The sequence below is a fragment of the Ipomoea nil genome, unplaced genomic scaffold (genome assembly GCF_001879475.1).
Source record: "Ipomoea nil cultivar Tokyo-kokei standard unplaced genomic scaffold, Asagao_1.1 scaffold0482, whole genome shotgun sequence".
Taxonomy (NCBI): Eukaryota; Viridiplantae; Streptophyta; class Magnoliopsida; order Solanales; family Convolvulaceae; genus Ipomoea; species Ipomoea nil.
The window spans coordinates 2,037,333-2,064,547 of NW_017616910.1; the positions used below are offsets into that span (position 1 = coordinate 2,037,333).

The window sequence follows — 27,215 nt, forward strand, 5'->3', positions numbered from 1 at the left end:
TAGTGTTTGATTAATTAGTTTTTTGTAACAACTTATTGTTCTAAAATGTTAAATTTCAAAAAACTGCTTAAAGTAGCTTTTTTCAGTCAGTTTTTTGAAAAAGTCATTTTGTATTTAATCAGCTAACAACTAATTTATCAAACACTTTTCTACAATCAGCTAATGCTATCAACTAGTCAAATCTACTAACTTAATCAATCACTTACCAAACATCCCCTAAATGTAAAAGTGTCTCATAGCCGTGGGACCACAATTATAGAGTTAATACCTAATTTGGTCCCTTCACTATTATAATTTCACCACTTTGATTATTGACTTCCAAACTTGCTTAATTTCATCATCAACTATGCAATTGTTAACCAAAATGGTCTTAATCAAGACTATTTTGGTTTTGACAACAGACTATTTTAAATTAAAATTGCATAGTCAGGAATGAAATTGAGCAAGTTTGAAAGTTGATGACCAAAGCGGTGAAATACTAATAGTCAAGTTACCAAATCAGTTATTAACTCCACAATTATATTGCCAAGGACCTTGTGGTCTAGTGGCACCAAGTTACTCCCTATATGAGAGGTTATGAGTTTGAGCCTCAAGTGGAAACGATATTGACTATTTGATTCTATACTACATTGTAACAGAGTCACTAGTATTCAAAAAACTCCACAATTATATTTGAAAAAGAAAGTCTACTCCGTAGTGCCGCAAATTATGCCGTGCAACCGTGTGCACCATGCACGGTTGCAAAAACGGCATCGTTTTGATTAAAAATGACGCGTTTGACTTAAAAAAATCATTTTCGATTGCCGTTAATGGCACTATGCTGTGCTATATATCCAGAATTAATGAATTATATATCCAGAATTAGTGAACTATATATCCACACCGGTTACTGGTACTCTGTTTTAGCTTATGACAGTTCGATGCGTCTGTGTATTCAGAATGAATGAACTATATGCTCAGAATTAATGAACTATAAATGCAGAATTAGTGAACTATATATCCATAATTAATGAACTATATATCCAGAATTAGTGAACTATGTATCCAGAATTAATGAACTATATATCCAAAATTAGTGAACTATATATCAACACCGAAAATGGTAGAAATCTTGTCAATTGGAGTTAAAAAAAATTAAAATAAAATTGATTGGTGTAGTTAAACGGTGCCACTAACAACACCGTTACTCCACCATAGTGAAACGACGTCGTTCACAACCGTGTGCACCTAGCACAGTATAACGATTGCCGTAGTGTCAATCGTTATGCCATGGAACCGTGTTCACTATTCATGGTGAACATGGTGAACACGGTTCCAACGGTGTTAGTACACCGTTATCTTTTTTTTCTTTTTTTTGATTGCGTGACTTTTCTTCTTCATTTTCACATTTCGCGGTTTCACTTTAATTTGAGGTGAGCAATGATTTTGGACATTCATAAATTATGAATTCATGCCTGCACATTCACTTTGGAATCATGCATACACATTCTCGTCCGAAATCACGGACATTCATAAATTATGAATCTATGCCTGCACATTCACTTTGGAACCATGCCTACACATTCACTTTGGAACCATGAGATTATGAATTTTATGTTATAAGATTATGAATTTTCAGTTATGAGATTATGAATTTTCTGTTATGAGATTATGAATTTTCTGTTATGAAATTATGAATTTTCTGTTATGAGATTATGAATCTACATTACATTCATAATCTCATAACAGAAAATTCATAATTTAATAAATATTCTACTTTTATACGATTATGAATTTTCTGTTATGAGATTATGAATTTTCATTACATTCATAATCTCATAACAGAAAATTCATAATTTGATCAAACACGCGCTGTTAATTCTACATCTGTGATTTTTTTTTTTTGCCTAAAAACGACATCGTTTAGACTTGTGTTCACCATTCACGGTGAACACGTTTCCCGGGCATAATTTGCGCCGTAGTGCGTACTAGGCCAGTAGGCCATGATAAATTGGGCCATCATGACTCCAATCGGTCAAATTTGGGCCGAATTTATTCATATCCTGGATAACTGCGACTCAGGCTGATGATCGCTCCGGAAAAGTTGAAACGCTCTTCGTATTTAGCGCGAAAATACTGGAAAAAGTTCGACCAGCTCCCGCTTCATCAATCATCCAGTTGTTTGTTCGCCGACCAAGCACCAACCGCGAAATATATCCGTTGAGAGGTTCCTACGATCACAATCTCACATTTCACTTCGAATTCATCCATCTCTCAGTCTCTCCGTAATCGGCCAGTTTAGCTAACGCTTCGGTTGAATATGTTCTGCCTTTTAGATTTTACAGTGGACGACTTCATTAGCTTCGCGTTAGACGAGTTTATCCGTCTTCTCCAACTATTTTGAATTTTCCAGAAGGTACTGTTAATGCAGCTCTTCATGCTTGTTTGCAATCTCCCTGTTAGTGTATGTAGTTAGTTCCTTAGGACAGCAGTTAAATTTGAATGTTGCATATATGCTTCCTATGTAGATTTCATTCTATGATTTAATACAATCCATTTCTTATAAGATCATTACTATGTCCACGCTCAACATCAACACAGAATTGTGATGTACGGTTTAGTGATTTACATTTCCGGAATTATAGTTTTGATTCTGCCATCTAGTTTGCGGATCAATCGAGATTCGCCATCTTTTTTTGCCTTTTGGTTTAGTTAGGTACATCGTAGTTTGTGCCTTAAAGCATATCTGAAGTCCTAGTGACTATGGTTAAACCACGAGTCTACTCTAACATTGTTGCTTTGCTTTGGTCAAGCTTAGAATTTCAGCTTCAGAGCAAACATTGTAATTTCTGTCTGTACTTGGTAAATACCTCTTTTTCCCTTGAATTTTGAATCTAGGATGAGCTTAAGCTCTGTGTTTGAATATAGAAATTATCACAGAGGTATAAGTAATTCAAAACTGAGGTTTCAGTGAATTCAGGGCTCTCAATTAGTTTTAGCATGATGAGAAGGTATAAAGGATATTGTAAATAACATAATGTAAGAAATCATTAATTTCATATGATTGATCAGAGTTGTACACACAAAGTTCAGAAACTATTGCTGAAAAATTGTGTTGATGGTATGCCGCTTGATCTGAAGAGCTACATTTCATTTATATTTTAAGCTTGCTGTAGTTTGACTGACATGATTTCTGTCTTATTCTTTTCATTTTTTTTATTTTCTAAATTCGTATTATGACTTTATCACCATCTTCAATTTGGTGTAGGTTTAGGTTTTGAGAAAGATTTCTATCTTTGCAATGTTACAGTGGATGGGTGGATCAAGACGCAAAGTTACCACTGTAAGTTTGAGCAGAAACTGCAATGTATCTTTTTTGTGCCAGAGTATATGTTTGGAAAATGTGAAATTCTATTACTTAAAACACTCATAATGCATCATATTTCTTCTGGAAAAGTGTGTCAAGTCATCACTGTAGGTTTTTCCTTTTTGTGTGTGATTGGGTTATCTGTGAATTCTCTAGTGACTATCCTGGCCTTATCAGAGTTTAGTCGTCTTGCATGAAAGATGAAATGAAGCAGAAGCGGGAAGCTTGTGAATAATTATTGTGATTTTTGAGTAATTTCTGTTCCAACTCCTTTTTTTTGAAGTACATTTATGTTCCAACTCTAATTACATTTAGATTGAGGAATGCTGAAAGTCTGAAACAGAACCTCTATGTTCACTTCTTCCTTGCCAAAAACTCCATATTGAATTTAACTCACTATTATTATTTGGAGATATGGAGGTATACGCTTACCTATCTGCTCAATGATCTCTTCCTTTCATAATCAGTACTATTTTCTCAACAATGAGATCTCATGTTTGTTCAATACTCACAGCAATTTGTCATTTCAGAGTTCAATACTTTGTCTTGTTTCCCTCTTCCTTTTCCCCCCTTTCTCGTGCACTACCTCATGCCCTCTGTTCATGACATTTTTCATGATTCCTGGGGGACATTAGTCAAGGAAGTCAACACAGAAAAGGTACGGAAACAGCTTCCTACACTATATTAATTCTGTGCATATAACTTTTTTTAACTTTTGCTTAGATTTGCATAAAATGAATTTACATATAATCTTACATATTCTTAACATGACTCCAAGTTCTTAGTCTTACAGGCAAAAGCAATACTTTGAACAAAGAAAACGAAAACAGCAGCATCAGCAGACAGATGTGGAAAACTACTATGATGGAAATAACACATATAGTCAGCAAAGCAAGAATAATAAGTCACTGGATGTTCTCAGTCTGCTGAACCTTTCAGCAGTTTCTAAAGAACCCAACTCCCGTTGCCCCCAAGGTTAATTTATCTCAAATGTCAACCATGCTCTTCAATGACTCTTTAGGTATTTTGCATATGAATTTTCTAATGTGTACACTAATTTCTTGATAAATGTATATTTAAGCAGGGAACAATGAAGGCATTACTCTCAGTCCTAACCATCAGACCATATCGTGCCCTCGAACAGTTCAAACCAATGAAGCTACTGAAATGAGTCCCCCTAGGTTTGAGGAAGGTGCTGCTTCCATATTAAGTTATTTTTCTCTGCATGCTCATTGCTTGTAGTTTGGATAATTGGATCCACTTGCATTTATGATTCTTTTTCCTCGCAGAAAGTTCATCATGTTTTCCTGTGGATACTGTATGCCCAAAGAAGTAAGCATGCACAGCTTTAAAATTTTAAAGATTGGAACTTTAATTCATTGACTTCCATTTATGCAAATTCCATTCTTGACTTCCATTTATGCAAATTCCATTCAGTGGAATACTTATTGGCAGCATATGTGAGTGACTATATCTGCCAGCTTGAAATTCTCTAAATTATGATGGATATTCCTCAGAAATATCTGCTTCTTCACTACTTCCCTCTGTGTGCTCCATCATTCTTGTAATTTAAATTAATGTGGCACTTCTCCATAAATTATACTCCTTTCATTTTTTTTTTTTTTCTTTCCTTTTTCAAAAACCTGTTTGTTTAGTACCTTTCAGTTTTCCAGTTGGTGCACCTGAATCCCAAAAGCAAAAGTTGAAGGGCAACTGGAACATCTTAAATCTATCGAAGATGCCAGCTGAGCACCGTGAGTAATTTCTGTTTCATAATACACACACATACACATTATTTTCACGTCTCATTAGTTTAACTAGAATCAAAATTACATTTTCATAATTGTAGATCATTATTTATTATTATTGCTCTTTGGAGTTCTTATGGAGTAATCACCATGTGATATTATTTGATTATTAGAACCTATGGAAATTTTAATAAAATCATTCTGTAATTATTTTTTCTAAGCTTATTTGAATAACTTATTTACATCTCATTTTTACTGTCGGCAGAGCTATCTGTTATCGATATTATCAGTGATGATGGTCCAAGTAGCAATTTTAAAGAAAGTGCTGGAAATGAAGCTCATGTTGCCTTTTCTATTCAAGGTACAATGAAATATCATTCATTTAGAATTGTGTGTAATCCCCATGGAAAACCATTTAGTTAAGGAAAAAGATTTTCACCCCTGAAGCCCTCAGGAAGCTTCTGAGAATCTCTATTTGTTTTGTGTCTTATCCCAATGATGCATTTTTCTGGTAATGCAATATTGGATTTTGTTGTCTACTTGATTGGTTTTACTCGCAAATAATTTTTAGAATATATATATATATATTTTTTGGAATCTTCTGATAAGGATTAATTACCTTGGAATTACAACTAGTCATGATGAAATCAGAAATGTTTTTGGTTTTTGCTTAGGATTTTCCATCCACATCCTTTCGACCTCCATAGTAAAATCCTTTGGTTTCTACAGTGTGCTCAAATATTTGGTTATCATAAGATATTTTGTCTACTGTTACTTCTACGGCCATTTGAAGCTGTTAATGAATATGTATCTGAGACTGACATATGACTTGGATACCATAGCTTACTGAGGGCATTATCTACCCATCAGGTTTAGGTAAAGTGGATGCAGAAACACCTGTCCATTCACCGGAGAGGCCTGGAAGGTAATTGTAAGATGTATTGATATGTTCTGCAGAGTTTCTAGAATTGAAAAAATATGTTTATGATGTACATTTTGTTGATAACAATGATGGCAGTGCATGGGGTGATGCTTCTAGGGTGAAGTGATTTTTTTTTTTTTAAAAAAAAATTTTCTGTGATTTCTCTATAAAGAAAAGTGATGCTTTAATTAAATTAAATTCACGATTATCATCGAGGGTTATAGACATAGTAATTTGAGCCTGTGGAGAAAGTTCTGTTTTCCAATAATACATGAACATTCGACCTCTGTATCAGCGCACATGTTAGGCTGTTACTTTCTTTGGAAAGCTAACAGTCTTTCATATTTTTCTATTCTACCTTTTTTGGGGAAATTATCATCAAATTGTTCTGCTATTTCCCAAAGCATAACTGAGCTTGTTTTTTCCCCTATTAGAAAATTTGTATCCTTTGGCATTGGGATGTTCGGTTATAGCCCCACACTAAATGTAGGAAAAATGCTTGTATAATTATATCAATTATTTGACTGCAGGAATTTCTTGTATGGACAGTATTTTCCATCAAAAGAAAGGAAAAAAGCTCACTCATCATTTAAAAACCTTACTAGCAGGCCTGACAGCCTTAAGCATGAATTGGTAAGAGCTGTTCAGTTGGTAATTGACTTGAAGATAAGCTTTAAAGCTGATTATTTAAATCAAACAATTATTCTTTTTGGCATTGATCTTGTTTCTGGAAAATAATAAATTTTCAAACAGCTGCATCAGCCCCTTCCTTTTATTGGAAAAATTAACATAATTCTTGGTGACAAGTCTAATGAGTTAGATGAACAAATTACAGGATACAATGATGAGGGATATTGATATGCCTTTACATAGAAGTCCTGTAGAACCATCTTTCTGCTCTAGGAGCACTGAGGATTTATTTAGCAGCCCTACGCCGAACTTGTTTAACAAGAAAATCTCTCCAGTTCCTGATTATGATATGTTTGAGGACATTTTTGAAGATGAGGAGCTCTTTGGAAAAGAGAGAAGAAATAAAATTTGGAAAGGTAGTATCCTTGATTCACTTCTTTGCATTGTCCTTTCCTTTTATCAAGATATATAAGCTCAAATTTAGTTTCTTCCAAAATATTCTGGAATACAAGTATACAACTATTATTGTTTTGTTGGTGCATTATTACATGTGCTTATTAATGGCATTTAGTATTGTTAGTCGATTTTCTGAGTAAATGTTACATTTCTAAGAAATAGTTTTTAAAACTTTTTGAGTAACAGTACGTGTTAGGATGAAAAAGATTGGACCAAAGGCTTTCACATGCATACTGAACTTCTAAATCAGCTGTATTGCACTTGATTTTAATTACCTCGTATATGTCAAAGGGGGCATGGAATAAATTGTCTACTTTTGTCATTTCAGCAAGTCCCTCATTTCTACCTTATGGAATTATTGATCAAGAAGAATATGGTTATGGCATTATTGATCAAGAAGAATATGGTTCACCTTGTAAGGACAAGTTAGATCAAATAGATTCTGGTCCTATTCATTATGCAGATAGAAATTATGAGCACCAAGGTTTCTCCTTTGAGACCCACCAGTGGAAGAAAAGGTTGTCTTCTAGTATTCTCAATGATATTTCTAGAATCATTCAATTCATTATTCTATACTAACCGTGTGTGTGCATAGCCAGCATGATATCACCTCTTGAAATCAATGACACAGGTGCTTTCTGTTTCTTTGTTAATGTTAAATGTTCTTTGATTTTGTTACATGTTTCTTGTGTGGGTAGTGGGTACAACAGGAAATGTTCATTTCATAAATCTAATCATCAGTATTATCTGGGTGCAATTTGTATTTTTTTTTAATCATTTGAGAGGTTAAAAAGATATAGTACAAATGAATAAACTGATTTAAATAAAAAGATCTTTACATTAAAAACACACAGCCTCACACATTGTTGGAATTTTGAAAAACTTTTCAATCAGGTTTTTGGTATTGGACATTCTGGAATTTGGTGTTATTATTTCTATATATGAGTTTACATGTTTTTGACAAATATGCAAACCCACCCTTTCAAAGTGGTTTACAGAACACTAAAAATTCTTGAGGAGACTACTTTCTTGATGTCCACTGATGAAACATTTTCTTCATGAATTCTTCCCTGATTGCTTTAATCAGTTTCCCCTGCACTATTTTCCAAGCGCCGGATGGCACAGTACTTTGAAGATCCATCAGTTCCAAATATAAAATGGTATGAAATTTTGCTCTAGGGCATATAATCTGCTCTTGAGATTTCATCATAACATATAGGCCTTGGTGATTTCTAGCAGCAACTACTCTTTGGGAACTAGAGAGTATGATTTGGGTGACTGCAAAAAACAGACAGAGCACTCTTACTCTGCATGTAATGACACAAAGGAGAGTTTTTATTTACCCAGGTTAGCAATTTTTTACTTTTCTTTTTTTGTCGATACTCTTTTAGTTATGACTTATTTGGTTTATTCTGACCAAACTTTTGTTTCAACTTTCAACTCAATGCCAGCGAAGAATCATGCTTTTCAGCTTCAGGTTTCTTAACTGCTTCATTGTTAAATCTTATTTGCATGATTTGTCTGAACTTTTTCACATCATCTCTCTCTCTCTCCAGTGAAGGGTGACAATAGCAGAAGCCGCCATGGCATATATCATAAACAGACCATGGAGACTAAATTTAGTCCCAGGAATGTATTTGGGAAAGGAATATTCTACAGTGATAGGAATGATAGAAATGTTGGCGGGCGAGAAACCTTCCCAGTTTCATCAAATATTGCTCGAGAAAGGAGTTTATATCCGACAAACCATGGATTCTCAAAGGATATATTCGATCTAGGTGAAGTGATCTTGGGTTCTGATCTCTACACTGAAGATTCCTTTGCTGCATCACCTCAGCCTCGATCACATTTTGATAAGTGCAGAGATTTTCCTGCTGAACATTCACATTGCTGCAAACATAGGCCAGAAGAACCCAGTATCCGGCAACCAACCAGAATTATAGTTCTAAACCCTACATCTGGATCAAAGGTGCCAGCTTTATTTCAGACCTCCAAAAGCGAATGCAGTCCTCAGAATGGCTATTTTGATCTCCAAAGAGACATCTCCCAAGCTAGCAATATTTCATCATCAGACAAAGTATTGGTGGATTCATCATCATACCTTGAAGATCAGTGCAGCGATACTAGAAAGGAACCAAGCTGCAGAACTCCTGATGTAACTGATACTACAAATGCATCAAAGCCTCTGGAACAAGCTGAAGAGACTTCTTCGTGTGCTGAGATTCCGGTTGCAGTCGAGGAAATTCATGTCACTGGAGATCCAAGTAAGGCTCAATCTGAATAATCTGATAAGTTGGTGTTTTTAAAAAAATAAAATTGTTGCATTTAGATATTATATTGTTCACCCCACCCATATCCACTCCTTAAGTTGGACTTTGACATAAGTTCATTTTTAGTATACTGCACGTTCATTTTTAGTAGGTTCATTATAGTTTGATATATATTCATTTTTAGTGTATTACAAATCAAAATAAATATGTCGTAATAATATACTAAAAATAAACAAATAGATACTAAAAAAATACTCCCTAAGGGTTTAGACTTGTTACATGAATATTGGTCCATGATATAAGCATTGATGCTTGACTCTACCAAATTCATACTAAGGTTTAATTTGGTGAAGGCACTGTGTCTGGTGTGTTTGGTATGTAAGTGGACCACCAAATAATGAATTGGCTTATCTTCTATGTACATAGAATTGGGGGCTCAGCGGCTTACATTGACAGTAGTCCATATACATTTATATTGTTAGTGACGGGATAAGGTTTTTGTTGATTATTTCTTCCGTAACCATCGGCCATGTTTATTATAGATAAAAAGACAATGATAGAGAGAACTATGCATTTTTTTTTCTTTTTGCCCATAATGTGTTTTGCTTTTTCACTATTTGCTTCAATCTTAGTGGCTCCTGGGCGTTTTCAGCATTTGATTGAGAGTTTTAAGTAATTATTGATTGTTGATGTATATTGATTATTGATGTTGTCTACATAGCTGTGTAGCCCATGAATGCAATATACATTTTTAATATACTGAATGTATATTATTTGATGATATATAAAAAATTATGTATTATGTATTTTTATGTATATAAATAATATATATTTTTAATATATTAATTAAAAATGTATTTTTTAATTTATTATTCACATAATTTGTGAACCATGGTGAATGAAATAATGATTGGTGTATGGATGACCCAATTCAAAAGTCGCATGGAAGCATGAAATGATGAATTTATGGGCCGGCAAACTCCTTTCTATTGGTGAGGCGGTTCAATAATAATCCATATTATATTATTTTTATTGTGCATTAGCATTGTACCGGAAAAATAATGAATAATAAATAAGCAGCCACGGAGTAAATAGTAAACAGAGTAGTTGCGAACGTGCATGCATGCAATGCACATGTATTGATGTATATGAGCGCAACGACACAATTCACATGGAAGGAAAACTAAAATAAATTATAGATTTAAAAATTAAAGGAAAATAATAATAATAATATTCGGCCTTATTAGGGTGTTTGGTGAGAGCGAGGACCACTCATTTACTAGCAATCACCCATACATTAATATTTACACAAATCTATTTTTTCATGTAAATGGTCTGAAATCAACTTACCTACTATTTTGACTAGGTATATTTAAAATCAACAAGTATTTCGTAATTTTTATGACACCCTAGCCTCCAAAAGAGAAATAATTACATGTGTACGATAAAGAAACGAAGAGTTGAATAGAGTTCCGAACATCTTGAATACGACTCAATATTTATTTCTCTCTGATAAATATTGTTGAAAATAAATTTAATATTTTAATTTACACGATAGTTATTTTAATTTTAAGTACCTATAAAGTTTCTTTCTATTTTTTAATTTATTCGAATTTAGTCTTTTACAGTATGAAAAAAAATATATATTATCACAAGCAGCTAAAGGGTGCAGGAATGGCATCATTTATGATACGTGTATGTAATAATTACATGCGTGTATATCACAATAAATGATGTCGTGATTAGCATCTAGCAAAGCATTTGCATTGAGTGGGTTTATTATTATTATTGTTATTTTTTATGTTTAAATTAATGTGAGCCATAGATCGGTGCGTGAATGTTACCAATTTTGAGGAAACCAATGGCGATGGTCTCCCTGCATGGCTGCATCTATTACCCTTCAAAATGTTAGGTGTGAACTACACTATATACACCCACATATAACGCCTTTCTATACACACACCTAATTACCGGCCGGTCAAACTTACCAACAATTTCCACATACTTTATATAAATAGCGTTTAAAAAAAAAATCTTTATCTTTACCAAAATAATAATATCAATTATTGACGTGAAACCTTATAATTCAGCATAAGATGAAAATTATGATTTCTCACCAACAAAGACCGTTAAGATTAGTCATTTTTATATATGGACGTGTAAAGCCTATTAGCTAACGTATGGACAAATTATTATTTGCAGTTATAAATCATTAAAGTCTCCACTAATAAGTTGAGAAATTAATACAATCAAAATTGCTATCTCGTAACAAATTAAATAGTTAATAATACAAACATCAATAATTGAAGGGTTGAAATCAATATTTCATATGAATATATTGACAAACTACTTTTTTCTATAATTATAATAACATTTCATGAAGCTAGTCAAAAAGGTACTGTTATAAATCGAAGCATGTTACAGTATTTTGTAAGTAGCTTTACAAAAATGTCATTCATTTTTATTTATAACAATAAATATGATGTTTTTGCCAATAGTATAATCGAATTTATCAGTTTTAATTTTGGTACATACAAAAATCATGTTATGCCTACGCGACCACCCCTTTCGAGGCTATTATTATTATTATAATTATTATAGGTGATGGAATAATCACGGAGCCGAAGCGGAACAACACAATATGAACCGGGTCGGACCCCGTGCCCACCCGCGGAGCAGGACGAACCACCCCGGGGTCGGCGTGGGCCGACCTCCCCGAGCTCGGGCGAGCCCCATGGGCTCGACCTCGGCCCCCATGGGCTCTGCCCATTGGCCGAGCTCCGTGCTCGGCCAAGGGCCGGGTCATCGCGTGAAGCGAGTCCTGCGGCTCCTCCCGCGGCCCCAGGGCCCGTAGCAGTCGAGGAGTATATAAACACTCCCCGGTGTCCTAATTATGCATCTCATACTTTTCCTACAACATTTGTCTTATTATTACACGTCTCGAACATCTGTAATAGCGTTTTATGCTCAATTAATATGATATTTATCGTTTTGTTATTTATTTTTTATACTGAAACATATATACGGATTGCATAATCCGGACCCCCGAATTCATATAATCCATCAATAGGCGTTAGTTACAACTTACAAAATTTTGCCACCATTATTATTATGCTACGTTTTATTTTATTTTATTTTTCTATCATACTCAATTATCAAGTCTCGTGCAACATGGTTTGGGACTTTGGGTTGTTTGTATATATATATAGTATTCACATTCCTTGTCCTGTTGTCCTGCCGTCCTTTCTATTGAAAATAATATTGCGCGTACCCACGTACGATTAATTAGTTGCACCATACACATACATATGTATGTTACTCCCTTCTTCTTATTTTTCTCAATTTTTTTTATAACTCAAGTTTCCTGATTTTATCAGAGGATTTCATAGACCTTCTAAACCTGTCTCTAAATCGAGTTAATCTAATTTTATAACTCAACATCAAACTATATATTTATGCGCACTAGGAACCCAACCCAAATCTATGTTCGTGGTAGAATTCGAACCATCACTATGCCACTTGAAGCAAATCTTGAGCTAGTGTGACTTCTCATTTACTAATCAATACCCTGAGACTTTTTTATCCGATATTATTGTAGTCGAGTGATCTTGATTTATATTTTAGGTTAAAATATTTATTTAATCCCAATTATTTCACACGCTAACAAAAAAAAAAATTATGTGCAATTTTTTTTTTTTTTTTGAAATGAAATAGCAATTTTTATACTTTGTTATCGTAAGTTTATTTTTAAAAATTACTTATAACCCAACATGACATAGCAACACATAATATTACTAAAATATTATGAATAAAAGTGACCAAGTGAGTAAAATATGATTCTCGTACCAGAATGCATGTTAATGTTACTATACATGATACATCTTGCCAACACATGAACGCCCCATTGGGTCCGGTCAAGGTCGATGCACAATATGTTTTTAGTACAATTTATTTCTGTTATATGATTTGCAAGTAATGATTGTGAATTTTCTTCCTCCAAAATATTTTGGAAAAATTTAAAGTTGACTTGATACTTTTTTTTTTAGGTTGCATAATTTTGCTGCCGTTGTGATGACAGTCAACAGCATCAATAACGGAAAAAAAATTTAATAATTACAAAGTCAGATTGTAATAATCTTTATTATTTTCCAAAAGCATTAATCATATATTATTATGTGATCGAGTCAATGTATTTTTATTTTTTCACCGGCCATGAGAAGTCTTTGCATATTGTAGTTACTCTTCAATTCTCATATTTTATATATAATTCAAATAAGTTCAAACAAGTTAGTAATATATCTCAAAATTTTATATAAGTGGTAAGGATCTTAAGACTTTATTATTATTATTATTATTATTATTATTATTATTATTATTATTATTATTATTATTATTATTATTATTATTATTTTGAAAACCAACCAAATAATGATTGTATTAATGAATCAAAGCTGCAATTGAGTCAGCAGGGATAGAATCCCAATACATAAACTGATCCTGTGAAAAAAGCTAAAGAAGCCAGAGTATGTGCATGCGAATTAACATGCCTAGTAACATAACTTAACAAGCAGTAATTAAATAAAGTCATAGAAGTCCTACATTGATCCACTAAGACTCCAACATAGGACAATATTGTCGTTGATTCCTGGCGCATAACATTCCGAAGTTCCATGCAATCTGTGAGAAGATCCACCGTAGTTTCATTTTTGTCCAGAAGCCAGGATATGGCCTCCTTACATGCTAGGGCCTCTATCATAAGTGGCGAGAAACAAACCAGTAGCTTTCCGTTTCGCGCCGCAAAAAAAGGAGCCGTCCGGCGAGAGTAGTACTATGTTGAAGGTTGCCTCTCCAGTGGCCTGCCGGAAACCTGCATCTATATACCATCTCGGCCTGGCGTGATTGCCATTTATCGGTGCTGCAATCGGCATGGGGTGGGAGGGTCGTTGGTCGGCCTGTCGCATCCTCCTCATTAAATAAATCTGCTAAAATATGAGGGTCCCAAGTATTTGTCTGTTCATCAATTAATCCTGCTACCGTGGCGCATCTCAACTCCTCAGGCATATCCGTTTGAATAAGGGGCTGGGATCATCTGGTAACCATGGGTATTCCCAGATTAAAGTTGTTTCACCATCACCAATTCTTCTTCGTACCCCTGCTACAACCATATCATGGGCTGCCATAATACTTCTCCAAGAATAACTTGGGCAATTTCCTACCTTGGCATCAATAAATGAGGTATTAGGAAAATATCGTGCCTTATAAACTTTTGCAATCAGGGAACGAGGGTTTGTGAGGAATCGCCATGCTTGTTTGCCTAACATAGCCAAATTGAATCCCCTGAGATCCTTAAAGCCCAAACCACCAAACTTCTTCGGGATACATAATTTATCCCAAGCTTTCCAGTGAATTTCCCTTTCCATACCAATACCCCACCAATATCTGTTCATGGTCCTTTGTATTGACAAACAAACTGTATCAGGGAGTAAGAAAACACTCATCGAAAAGGTAGGCATTGATTGTGCTACACTTTTCAATAGAATTTCCTTCCCAGCCTGTGAGAGCAACTTCTTGTTCCACGAACCAATCCTCTGCTTGATTTTATCTTCAACATAAGAAAAAATCGCTCTCTTATTCCTTCCTACAAAAGAGGGTAGCCCCAGGTATTTTCCAAAGTTGGGTGTCTGGTCAACCTGCAAGCACGTCGCCACCTCCCCTTTCTTCCTCCCTGGTGTTCCTACTAAAACAGATATTAGATTTATGATAATTCACCTTTTGCCCAGACAACTCCTCATAGCGCCCCAAGCACTGCTTTATCACACTAGCCTCTTGAATATTTGCCTTAAAGAATAACAGTCATCTGCAAAAAAAAAAAAAAAAAAAAAAAAAAAAAAAAAAAAAGCAGGTGTGATATAGGAGGCCCCTCTAGCCACCCTACAACCATGTATAGAACCAGTCATTTGAGCCCTCTGCAATAACATAGACAAACCTTCTGCACAAATAATGAATAAATATGGAGAAAGTGGGTCTCCCTATCTGAAACCCCGGGTTGGAGTCAAACTGCCACTGTTAACACCATTTACCAAGATATTATACTGAACTGTAGTTACACATAACATTATCAGATTAACCCAACGATCATTAGACCCCATAACCTCACGCATTCTTCGCAGGAAATTCCATTCCATTCTATCATAGGCCTTTGCCATATCCAATTTCAAGGCCCCCCAACCTGTCAGACCACACTATTTCCTATTTAAATAATGGCCCACATCCACAGCTATGAGAATATTATCAGTAATTAGCCTATCAGGAATAAAAGCACTCTGTGATTCCGAGATTAGATCCCCCATAAGTGGTTTCATTCTATTGGCTATTACCTTAGCCATAATTCTATATAAAACATTACTCAGGGCAATTGGCCTCATATCAGCAACCGTCTCAGGTACATTCTTCTTAGGGATTAAAATCGCATTTGTATCATTTAAACCTTCAGGGAATGAACCTGAATTCAAGCAATCCATAATAAACTCAGACACATCCCCCCTACAACATCTTAAAAGTGCTGGTAGAACCCAGGGTTCATACCATTCGGTCCTGGTGCTTTATCGGGAAACATTGCAAACAGTGCACTCTTAACCTCCTCAGATTCAATAGGTCGCAACAAAGCAATATTTCGATCATGAGTTACACGGGGGGCAAAATCATCAAATAAGGGATCCCCACACAGAATTAGAAGAGGTAAAAATAGTTTCATATTCTCACCATCCACCCACACACCAACATCATTTTTAATTCTAGAAATAAAGTTCTTTCTCTTACAGGCAGAGACATACCTGTGATAAAACTTTGTGTTGGCATCTGCACCACGAAGCCAGTGCTACATAGCTCGCTGCCTCCAAAACACATCCTCTTGAACCTCCAGCTGGCTAAGCCTCTCCTCGAGCCGCCGCAACTCAGCCAATGCAGCTGGATCTCGTCGGTCACGTAGTGCCTCCTGCTTTCTTTTCAACCGCTTCATGCGGTCACCGAATCTATGGAAGTGCTCCCCGCCCCATCGCATGAGCCTACCACCACAATGCTGCTGACAATTGAGCAACCCCATATCTCTACCTGCCAGGCAATTTCCACCACATCCCTACACCCCTCGTCATGGACCCAGGCCATCTCGAAATGAAAACCCCTCGGTCCCCCTTGCCTGTGCACCGTTGTTGTATTAGTGTCCAGAAAGAGAGCCGAGTGATCTGAGTTACGAGTCTGGATATTTTCTACCCAAGCCCCATCGTGCATATCAGTCCAACGCGCCGTTACCAGAACCTTATCCAACCTCTCCTCTATCCAACCATCTGTACGACTGTACCCCCTCCTTTCTCCCATGTAAACTGATGTCCTCTCATTGGTAATTGGAGTAAGCCACAGCTATCTACCGTCTCACCAAAACCTCCCAGAATACTATTATTATTATTATTATTATTATTATTATTATTAATCAAACTAAAATTTGTAATTTTGACCCCACTCCATGACACTCGCCCGATAGGAGTTAGTAAGAATTGAACTTATGACATTATGGTACAATAATCATACTATACCAATTTGGTGACCTTTCAAGATTGTGTTATTTTCTAGCTATACACACACACACACACACATGTATATGTTTGATGTAGTTTGGTTGTCCGCATGGGCAGCTCAGTTGGTCACATGGGTGAAATGTGAAAGATGATCTGTATTCAAGCAAAAACATATATACGTATATATACTGTATAACGAAGATACCTAGTCTAAAAGGAGAATAAATATAACAGAAATAAACTAAAACAATGCAAAGAATACTACTGCTTAATAGGGGGCTCATTACGCCCATCACCCCATATGCTATGTTGGGCTGGGGCGTGGGGGCCATTGGTGTTGGGGATTCAATCTTTTGGGACAATGATGTATGTTGGTTGAAAAAAATCAATTAACTCAATTAACTAAACTTTTGAATCAAGATGATAGAAAATTGAAAATTTGATTTTTTTGATTGGTTAATGATATAAATTAGTTAAACTTTACAACAAAATTTAGTGCAAAGATTTTGGAATATTTAGCATTATTCAGTTTTTATATTATCTAATGTGATTAAATTAGTCTTATAGCACATTCATATTAATAGTTAGCTATCAATAAATTGACCAACTCTATTGTGAATTAATCACGTAAAGCTATACCAAAATGTGTATAAATTGATACAAGCAACGTAATTCCTTATTTTTTTTTAGTGGGAAGGGCACTAGAGCCACGTCGATATCGATTTGATACATCGTAGTTGGTATCTACCAAGAATAAATTTAGAGACTATAAAAAAAAGGGTACTGCAATAAATCATACAAAGTAATTAAATATATCATAATTTTAATAATTGTTAGTTTTCATACAACGAATTTAATAATTAATAATACTACAAATTAAAACATATTAAACGTATAAAGTAAAAATCTATATTACATATTCTCAAAAAAAAATGTATATTACATTCTCAAAATATTTTATAGATAAATATTTTGTGTTTAGATTTTCACAATAATATTGAATTTACTTTCACTTTTTATCTTAGTTTGACGTGACATATTATCGATTTGGACCTTTTAGTCCTTTTATTTTTGGTCAGGTCACAAATTTTATTAGCCAATCGACTAGTAACTAAATACCAAAATTAATATTATTCGTGCTCGAATAAAACTTCATTTGATTAAATTAAAAGAGACCCACACTATTTCAACTACACCTCACGAGTCACGAGTAATCCTTTTATTTTATTTATTTATCTAATAAAATCAAAACAGGGGAATTTTTATTATTATTTTCCATATTTTCATCATTAATAGTAGGTTCTATTTTAGGGTTTCTTTGGAGTTCATTAGTAATTATAGATCTTACCCAAGTCAAAAGGAAACAACAGTAAAGTTGACGTTTACGGTTACCCAAAAGAAAAATTATATATAATATACTCCGTAATATATATCTGAAAATTTAAGAAAAAAAAATAGTTAAATGGCAGATAAATTTTGACATGGAAATCTACGAAACCGTCGGCTTATCATATCACACTGTACGAAGATAGATACACTACACGAAAAAGTAAGAAATTAAAGCAGAAAAATTACCGATTTACTGCAGATAAAATAAAATTTCTGAAATTATTTTTAAAAATCCTAAAAAAAAAAAAAACAGTACAAATAATAATGCGAATAGCATGAAAGAAAAAATCAGGAATGTAAGTAGACCTTCGCTGTTTCTTCAAGAGTATCGTGCATGCATTTTGGGCTATCTTTTTCTTGGCTTTCTCTCTCTAACTCTACCCTGTTGTTTGCTCTGCATGCACACGCTTTCTCTCTCTAATTCACACTCGTAGTTTCTCGCTCTAAATTTAAACAAAAAATATACTGGTTAATCGATCTGTATCGTTACCCTTCTTTATCCCCTACCAAGAACCACCGACCGCCGCCGACCGCCGACCGCCGCCGTTTTTCGCTGCTTTGACCCGTGAGATTCAGTTCAGATTTCATGCAATAGCAGGGAGATGGATTGTTGATGAGGGTTGCTTTTGGTCTGCGTGGACGTTGCATTCGATAGATTGAACTGGGTGAGCTGTAAAGTGTTGTTAGTGTTTGATTATTGGTGTGTTAAGGTATTGGATATGGGATTTTTGGTTGTTGATCTGGGTTAGAGATTTGTTGATTGGGATTTAGGGTTTTGATTTGATTTGAGGAGTTTTGAGGTTTGGAGGTGTTTTGGGGGGGTTGGAAGGTTTGATTTTGGTGAGAGAAATGGGGTCAAAGTTTTGCATGAACGAGCTGTGTCGTGCGACGACGTCGTCTGAATGGAAGAAAGGTTGGGGCTTGAAATCAGGTGGATTTGCAACGCTGTGTTCCAACTGCGGGTATTTCCTCTCTCCCAATTTTGGCTTTGTGGCTGTGAATTTTTTGCTCATTTGTGATGTGAGGGCAGTTTGGGGATATGGCGATTTTGGATCCCTGAAAAAGAGCTGGCCTTTTTTTTCTCTTCGTGCCAAATCTTTTTTTGTGTTGCATATTTGTATTGCTTCCTATATTTAGGAATTTCTGTTTTCAGTCACAATTTTACAACTTGACTATTTTCCCCATTCCTTATTATGTTTCTTCTCTGTGAAAGACTCAGCTTTTCTCTTTCATTGTCTTTATGTTCTGTTCTTAGACTCTTGTGATTATGATATAGGAAATGCTAATGACATAACACCACCCCTGAGCTAAATTTGGACTGATTTAGTACCAAAGTAAAAAATAGTTGATACTAAAGTCAAGCTTCATAGACATGGCAATAATGGCATCCTCAAATCATAAGTGAATTTGCAAAATCATACTCTCTGGTCATGAATAAGTGAACTTATTCAATTTCTATTAAGCATTCTGGTGTTCGGTGTTTCTCATTAGCTGTTGTGAGTTTCTTTAGTTTATGTTGCTAAGTTCTGCTTTTTGTTTTGCTGGCATGGCGATGGCCTCGTGTGTGATGCAGATCTGCTTATGAACATTTTGCTTTCTGTGACATGTTTCACCTGAACGATTCTGGTTGGAGGGAATGCAGAATGTGTGGAAAGGCAAGTAGTATCACGTCTAAACTTTGTCAATTTTGTTTGTTCTTCTCTGACTCCAGCTAATTGTCATATGACAGCGTATTCATTGTGGGTGCATTGCTTCAAGATATTTGTACGACTACATGGATTTTGGAGGCATAGGGTGTATGAGCTGTGTAAGGCGTTTGGGAGGGCATGCCTTGAGACCGATACAGGTAATTTGCTATTATGAAGTCCCAAACTAAGAAAAAACAAGATATCAAAGGATTTACATAATTCAGTTGCTTGCTTTCTTGGATTGTTAGTGATATGATTAGAGAACTAGTAATTTTTTTCCAGGATCAAATTGCTTGCTTTCTTGGATACTGTGATGTTAATGATTTTATGTCAAATTGTAAATAACCAAAAGCAGACAAATGGGAGAAATTTTCCTCTCTGTTCGCGCTTTCTTTGTTTCACTGTTGGCTACATTTGTTCTTTAAACGTATTCATTCGATGATGTTTTGTGCAGACACCTAATGACGATATACCTAATGGAACCTTGACTATGAACAAAATTGGAGATACACAGCGCGTTGATACTGAAAATAGAATGGATGAAAATGATTTTGACAAGGGAAGGCTTCTGCACTTAAGTAGGACTATAGAGGCACACAAGCCTGGGCAACTCTTTCAATCCCAAAACAATGGAAAAATTAAACAAGAACCCGCAATTCCCATTAGAGAAGCTGCATGCTTGCCAAATCTCAACCAGCAATCTGTAGAGACATCCATATTTGGCAAAGCAGACATCAACATCCCAAAACAAGGTGTTAATGTTAATGTTAAAGATACGTATGAATCTATCAATCAGACATCGATGAATTTCTCTTTGAGCACCCCTGTGGGTACGTCAACTTCTGCCCTGCATATTCTTGCTGGGATTGTTGAAGGAAGGGAACAGAACAAGGTTTCTCCATTTCAACAAGGGCAGAAAGCACACCATATTTTGCCCAAGCCAGTCAAAGCTGCCCATAGTTCGGGCTCTGAATCAAAAAAAGGAATGACTACTCCAAATCGTATTGCAAGACCTCCTGGTGAAGGGCGCGGTGGGAGGAATCAGTTACTGCCTAGATATTGGCCTAGGATTACAGACCAAGAGCTACAGAAGTTATCCGGAGAGTATCCTTGCAGTATTATTATTATGTTAGCATTTGTTAAAATCATACAAATATCTGCATACTTGATTGGTCTGCTTCCCTCTTTTGTCTCAACTTTGTTTTTACCTTCACTGTTATTTTAAGCTTGAAGTCCAACATTGTACCGTTGTTTGAGAAGGTTCTGAGTGCTAGTGATGCTGGTCGAATAGGTCGCCTAGTCCTCCCCAAAGCATGTGCTGAAGTAAGCCCTTGTTCTGTAGACTTGTGATCCGTGAGTAGTGTGCAAGATATTATTGCTTCAACGCTTCTGAACATAACCCATAAATAGCATGCATGCTCCCAAATCCCAAATCCCAAATCCCAATTTTGTTAATGTTATGTGGCTGCTCTAAATTGTATACAGGCATATTTTCCTGCTATTAACCATTCAGAAGGTATAGCTATACGGGTTCAGGATATAAAGGGGCAGGAATGGACATTTCAGTTCAGATTTTGGCCCAATAACAACAGCAGGATGTATGTTCTAGAGGGCGTTACCCCTTGTATACAGAGCATGCAATTGCAAGCTGGTGATACTGGTACCTTACTGTCCTTTTGTTTGGATATCAGATACATGCAAATATCACTATGGTGGAACAAATGATTGTTTTTTCATTTCTTCCCCTCTCGAAAAATTGATAATGTCTTAACGACAGAGCATAAAATCCTGATATGTAGTTTTGTTTTATGTTGTAAAAGTGATTTCGGCATAAATCCCTCAAAGTTGGATCCAAGGTGCAATGACCCCGTGTCGTGGTCTGGAAGGAAAAAAAAAAAAAAAGAAGAAAGAAATAATTTGTGACCTTACCTTTATTTTCAAAGACATTTCCATGCCTTCTTAATCCATGATCTAACCGAGTAACTGGTAATGGGTGAGCTCTTACCCAGCACCCGCTACAGCTAACCCTGTATGCATTTGCTTGCTTCTGTTTACGGGGAACCAGTTAACTAGGCATGGAATTTATGACAGAAGCTTTATTGAAATGTTATAAAATTATCAAGGTTATGCTTAGATTATGCAGGAAAGTATATTTGATGATAAAGTGGCTTTGAATTGGTACAATTTCTTGAAATTCTAGATTCTGTATTTGAGGCAATTGCTAATATGGAACTCTTATTATGTACCGTGTGTTACTTTCAGAAATCTGATTTAATTTTATTTTTTGTTTTTCACAGTTACATTTAGTCGAATAGATCCAGGGGGAAAATTAGTCATGGGTTATCGGAAGGCAACAAATAATGCTGATGCACAGGTTAAACTTCTAGTCTTTCTCTTCCATGTTGTAAAAAAAAAATCTTTTTTTTTTTTTGGTGTTTTAACTTATTAAGTTTTTATTTTATGAACAGGATTCTCCAAATCCACCCCTTCCCAATGGTGGCAGTTGTGCAGAAACTCAAGTTTCTGGTGCCACCGACAATGACATGGTAAGTGCTTGACTGGTTGCTGTTTCTCGAGAATTTGATATCACGCAGCTTGTTTCTACTGGCGCTGTATTTTCCTCTTTTTTTTTTTTTTTTTTTTTTTTTTTCCCATACTATTTTTTAATAAATTTCTTATTTGGATGCTCTTGATCAACCAAAAATGAGAAGAATGAAAGCAAGGCAATTGACGATCCCTTGCCAAGAACTGTATCTATTCCCGAGAAGAAGAAGACACGGAACATAGGGTCCAAAAATAAGAGGCTCCTGATGCAAGCAAAAGATGCATTAGAACTTAAGATCACATGGGAAGAAGCACAGGACTTGCTCCGTCCTCCTCCGTCTGGGAAGCCAACTATTGTTGTGATTGAGGAATGTGAATTTGAAGAATACGAAGTATGTCCCAACTTCATCCCGGAAATGAACTGCATAAATTTTGTCTTGTCTTTATTTTTCTCGTATCTGATTGGTTTGCAGTACTGAAAGAAAGTAACCTTCTTCTTATCTAGGAACCACCGGTTTTCGGAAAGAGGACAATATTCACCGCCCGACCATCTGGGTAAGGAAAAGATTTAAAATTTAAAATACACTGCCTATAAAACCTTTCTTTACCTGTCATATGTTGAAAACTAAAGAGTTAGGTTTATCTATAGGGTTGAGTCTGTTTATGAATATGTGTCACTTTATGTGTTTGTATATATATATGTACTATGTTTCTTTGTTAGAGAACAAAGAAACATAGACAGAATACAAAATCACACATTATCTATACATTTTCCATTCCTTGATTCTTCATTATTGCTTCCGCCTAACTGGCGGGTGGAGGCCATTCCATCTTCCAAATTCAACATCATATACGTGTCATAAGCAATTTTAGGAGCATTGTCTCTTAGCTTTCATACTAATGTATGATGTCATTGGACTCCACTTGATGCTCTTTCGCCGTTTTTCGTTCTGTCTCACTATTCAAGGGTTAAGTAGAAAATATTTAGAGCCTTTTATTTACAACCTCCTTGTTTTCCATCTTACACTAATATATACGAAGAATGGAATAGCTCCGGGCAGTATCACTGCTTAGGGTGTGTATCTCCTAAATTTGTGTTCTTTTATTTTACTTCCAATGCTGACAAATAATGGTATGTACATAAAGGGAGCAGGACCAATGGGCTCAATGTGACAGTTGCTCCAAATGGCGCCGGTTGCCTATGCATGCTCTCCTTCCACCCAGGTGGACATGTTTGGATAATATTTGGGATGCAAACAGGTACACGCCCCGCTTTAAACTTCTCTCTTTTAACTACATGCAATAAGAACTTGATGCTTGTGTCGGTTTTCTCTGGTTATATGAGTAGCTCGAAATAGTTGCTACTGTTATATATATATATATATATATATATATAGGGTCAAGTTCCCGTGCGGACAGTGCTTCCCGTGCGGCGGTGCAGTCATGCATCATTAGGTAGGCATAAATGCACCACAAAGTGTCTGAAAATGCATCATTAGGTGTGGTGCATTTGTGCATTTCATTCTAGTTCATTTTTTAACACTGTGTGGTGCATTTATGCATACCTAATGGTGCAATCTGTACCGGCTGCACAGGAAGTCCTGTCCTCATTTGAACCAGTATATATATATATATATATATATATATATATATATATATATATATATATATATATATATATATAGTCTCTTTGGTGGTTGAAAGCCAATCAAGGATCGGTTTTCTACTTATATTATCTGAACTTCTGAAGTATACGATTTTTGTGAATTACTGTATGGGGTTAAATTTTTTTGCTCTATTATTTTCTTTTGGCGGTTGATATAGTATGAACCCACGCTCAGCAAACTTAGTAAGCTAATGTTTAGTTAAAGAAGAATGAATATTTATTTCATAATCACGGTGAATGGATGTGCACTACATTTGCGATGAGTATTCATCATAACTGTGATGAATTACTTTTGGGACATATATGAATCAGGAGCTCATGATATCATCATTTGCATGATGAAAGTTGGTGGGCGGATGAATTCAAACTTAATTTTATTTATTTTTGACTTATTTTGTACTTTTAAGTAGTTTTAACTCGTTATATGCATTTCCTTCCAGATGTTCGTGTTCTGCTCCAGATGAGTTAAGCCCAAAAGAAATGGACGCGTTCTTGAGAGATAACATGGGTATAAATCCGATATTATACAGATTTCATTGTTTCCATTCTTCAAATTGCCTCACTTTCTGTAATTCACTCTTCCCTTGCATGTTGTATGCCCCAGATTCCAAGAGGCGGAGAATCACGGAGAACGGCCATGATTGCGAACCTTCTGGGTTGGATGCGTTGGCCACTGTTGCAGTACTAGGAGACAACATTGGCGACTTAGGTGAGCCTTCGGTTGGAGTGGGAGCCACAACAAGACATCCTCGACATCGCCCGGGTTGTTCTTGCATTGTTTGCATCCAACCTCCGAGCGGGAAGGGCAAGCATCTCCCGACGTGCAAATGCAATGTTTGTTTGACTGTGAGGCGTCGGTTTAAAACACTCATGCTGCGCAAGAAGAAAAAGCAGTCGGAACGCGAAGCTGAACTTGGCCAAGGTAACGAAGAGCCTCCCCGAGATGGATCAGAAATCGAGGGTGCAAGTGGGCTAGCGTTGATACACATGAACCATTCCGAAAACGACAGCAACCCAAACGGAGACAACGATCCTATGGAGGATGCCGGGACCAGCAAGGGTCAGCTGGACCTGAACTGCGATCCCAACCGAGAAGACGACATGCTGGCAGAGACACCTCTTAACGAGGCTGTCGAGAAGAACGATCTTGAAACCCTGCGGGACTGTATGCTAGCTCAAGCTGCCAGGGAAGAGGAAGGAAAGCGTGGTGATGATACGCAAATCGCATCCTCAGATTCCAAGCAAGAAAACAACAGGGAAAACGGTGCACAATTTCTCGATTAACCTTTCCTTAAACTATATTTTTTGGGTATTATTTTGCTGGGTTTTTATAGATTGTCTGTCAATCATCACCCCCATAGTTTATACTGTAAACATCTCTTAGTAAGCGGCATCTGCTCTGCTCCCTCCATTTCACCATATCTGTATTCAGAGAGAAATCTACAACATCTCTACGAGAAACAGAGAGACAACAAAGCGCAGATTGCCGGTTGAAACTGTAAATTCATTTATTTGTTTGTTTGTTTGTTTGTTTGTTTCCTAGGATGCGTACGAGAAGTATTTTTGCAATTTGCGTGCCTAGTTTTGTGTACATTCTATTCTGCATGCTTCTGTGAACACAACTGATGTAATGAGATATATGCATCTGCGTGTCGGAAGTTCTGCAGGTGGTTTTCTCTCAGACAACCATGAAAACCTTAGACATTCCTTGTACCAAAAAGGTGGAATCGTCCACCCCCAGGTGTCCCGACCTGAAAGGATCGTGGAGGGATAAATCATGGTGATTCAATCTCGGACATTTCTTGTGCCAAAAAGGTGGAATCGCCCGCCCCCGGCGTTCCCACACCCCAACTTGAAAGGATTGTGGAGGGATAAATCATGGTGATTCAACCTCAGACATTCCTTGTGCCAAAAATGTGAAATTGCCTATGCCTAAGGCATTCCCACACCCTGACCTGAAAGGATGGTAGAGGGATAAATCATGGTGATTCAACCTCTGACATTCATTGTCTTAGGTACAGGGATGTCTGTATAACTTGTTCATCTATAGGCATCATTCTCTTATACAGTGGTTATCGGGATTCGGAAAGGTCAGAGTATTATACAGTGGTTATCGGGATTCGGAAAGGTCAGAGTATTGACTCGTGTGTATCAATGTATCATGTATTCATGCTAAAAAAATTGAATAATGCATTCTTCAAAGATGCAAGTACTATTCGAACTAGGTTTAGAGTAGTAAAGGTATCAGATATTATATGCAAAAGAATTGAAGATGGATTTATCGGTCTAGAACAAGTAGCAATCATCTACACGTCCAATTAGATGAGAAATGCGAACCGTTCAAATTTTCACCATCAACCTAATTAAGGTTTTAGGTAAGTTAGTTAGATGTCCAGTAAATTTGTTTTATCGTTATAAAACTATAATTTCGTTGTGCCACCCACATTATCAGTGACCAAGTCAATTGGAATTTGTTTATTTTAATCTTTTGGCACTATTTTGATGGTTTGACCTAGACAAACTTAGCAAGTATGGAATAGATATAGGGGACTCTAAGGTGACATAAGATCGGTGTTGGGTGCAATTAAAAGTGTGTATATATAAAAAGTTGATATGGTCCCATAATATCAAAGTCTACCTCAGTCAAGATAGCAAGAGTACTTCCACGCTTGTAACTATAAGGTCTGATTTATATTATTGTGGTCCTTTGTCGATTAGGGTTACAATGCAGAGTTTACTTACACCCAAATGGTAGTAAGTTTTCGCTCGTCATAAACAAAAAAATCTAAAAAAATATTCGCTTATGTTGTCATTGTATCATGTACAACCTCAAAGCTTTTTGAGTTGTATCTAGTTCATGAGGCACCCGTGCCAATCATTAAAGGTAAATTTTTCACATTAAAGTATTAAAAAAAAAGATGCATACTTATTCCACAAAATATATATATATATATATATATATATATATATATATATATATATATA

General features: G+C 35.9%; 3 protein-coding genes across 4 annotated transcripts; all 3 read left to right on the forward strand.

The window, feature by feature from the left end:
• Positions 1 to 2,088: 2,088 nt before the first annotated feature.
• Positions 2,089 to 6,143, forward strand: LOC109173808. Its single transcript, XM_019323111.1, has 11 exons — positions 2,089 to 2,206; positions 2,316 to 2,395; positions 3,248 to 3,322; positions 3,982 to 4,004; positions 4,140 to 4,321; positions 4,431 to 4,538; positions 4,636 to 4,678; positions 5,012 to 5,100; positions 5,360 to 5,455; positions 5,965 to 5,986; positions 6,020 to 6,143. The coding sequence occupies exons 3-11, from the start codon at positions 3,281 to 3,283 to the stop codon at positions 6,021 to 6,023; spliced, it is 609 nt and encodes a 202-aa protein (XP_019178656.1). The 5' UTR covers positions 2,089 to 2,206; positions 2,316 to 2,395; positions 3,248 to 3,280; the 3' UTR covers positions 6,024 to 6,143.
• On the forward strand, positions 5,988 to 13,453 carry LOC109173807. Its single transcript, XM_019323110.1, has 10 exons — positions 5,988 to 6,019; positions 6,547 to 6,649; positions 6,852 to 7,062; positions 7,431 to 7,620; positions 7,702 to 7,733; positions 8,190 to 8,262; positions 8,342 to 8,449; positions 8,554 to 8,579; positions 8,659 to 9,366; positions 13,419 to 13,453. The coding sequence occupies exons 3-10, from the start codon at positions 6,858 to 6,860 to the stop codon at positions 13,442 to 13,444; spliced, it is 1,368 nt and encodes a 455-aa protein (XP_019178655.1). The 5' UTR covers positions 5,988 to 6,019; positions 6,547 to 6,649; positions 6,852 to 6,857; the 3' UTR covers positions 13,445 to 13,453.
• Positions 13,454 to 18,631: 5,178 nt separating this feature from the next.
• Positions 18,632 to 25,821, forward strand: LOC109173806 (B3 domain-containing transcription repressor VAL1-like). Of its 2 annotated transcripts, none has more exons than XM_019323108.1 (13): positions 18,632 to 19,294; positions 19,906 to 19,987; positions 20,062 to 20,178; positions 20,475 to 21,124; positions 21,247 to 21,343; positions 21,506 to 21,680; positions 22,318 to 22,394; positions 22,489 to 22,566; positions 22,729 to 22,956; positions 23,070 to 23,119; positions 23,711 to 23,824; positions 24,671 to 24,738; positions 24,835 to 25,821. In XM_019323108.1, exons 1-13 carry the CDS (start codon positions 19,182 to 19,184, stop codon positions 25,512 to 25,514), a joined length of 2,529 nt encoding a protein of 842 aa, XP_019178653.1. In that variant the 5' UTR covers positions 18,632 to 19,181; the 3' UTR covers positions 25,515 to 25,821. The 2 variants fall into 2 exon arrangements, with proteins under 2 accessions (XP_019178653.1, XP_019178654.1); XM_019323109.1 differs by having other exon boundaries at positions 18,633 to 19,294; positions 22,732 to 22,956.
• The last annotated feature ends 1,394 nt before the right edge of the window (positions 25,822 to 27,215 follow it).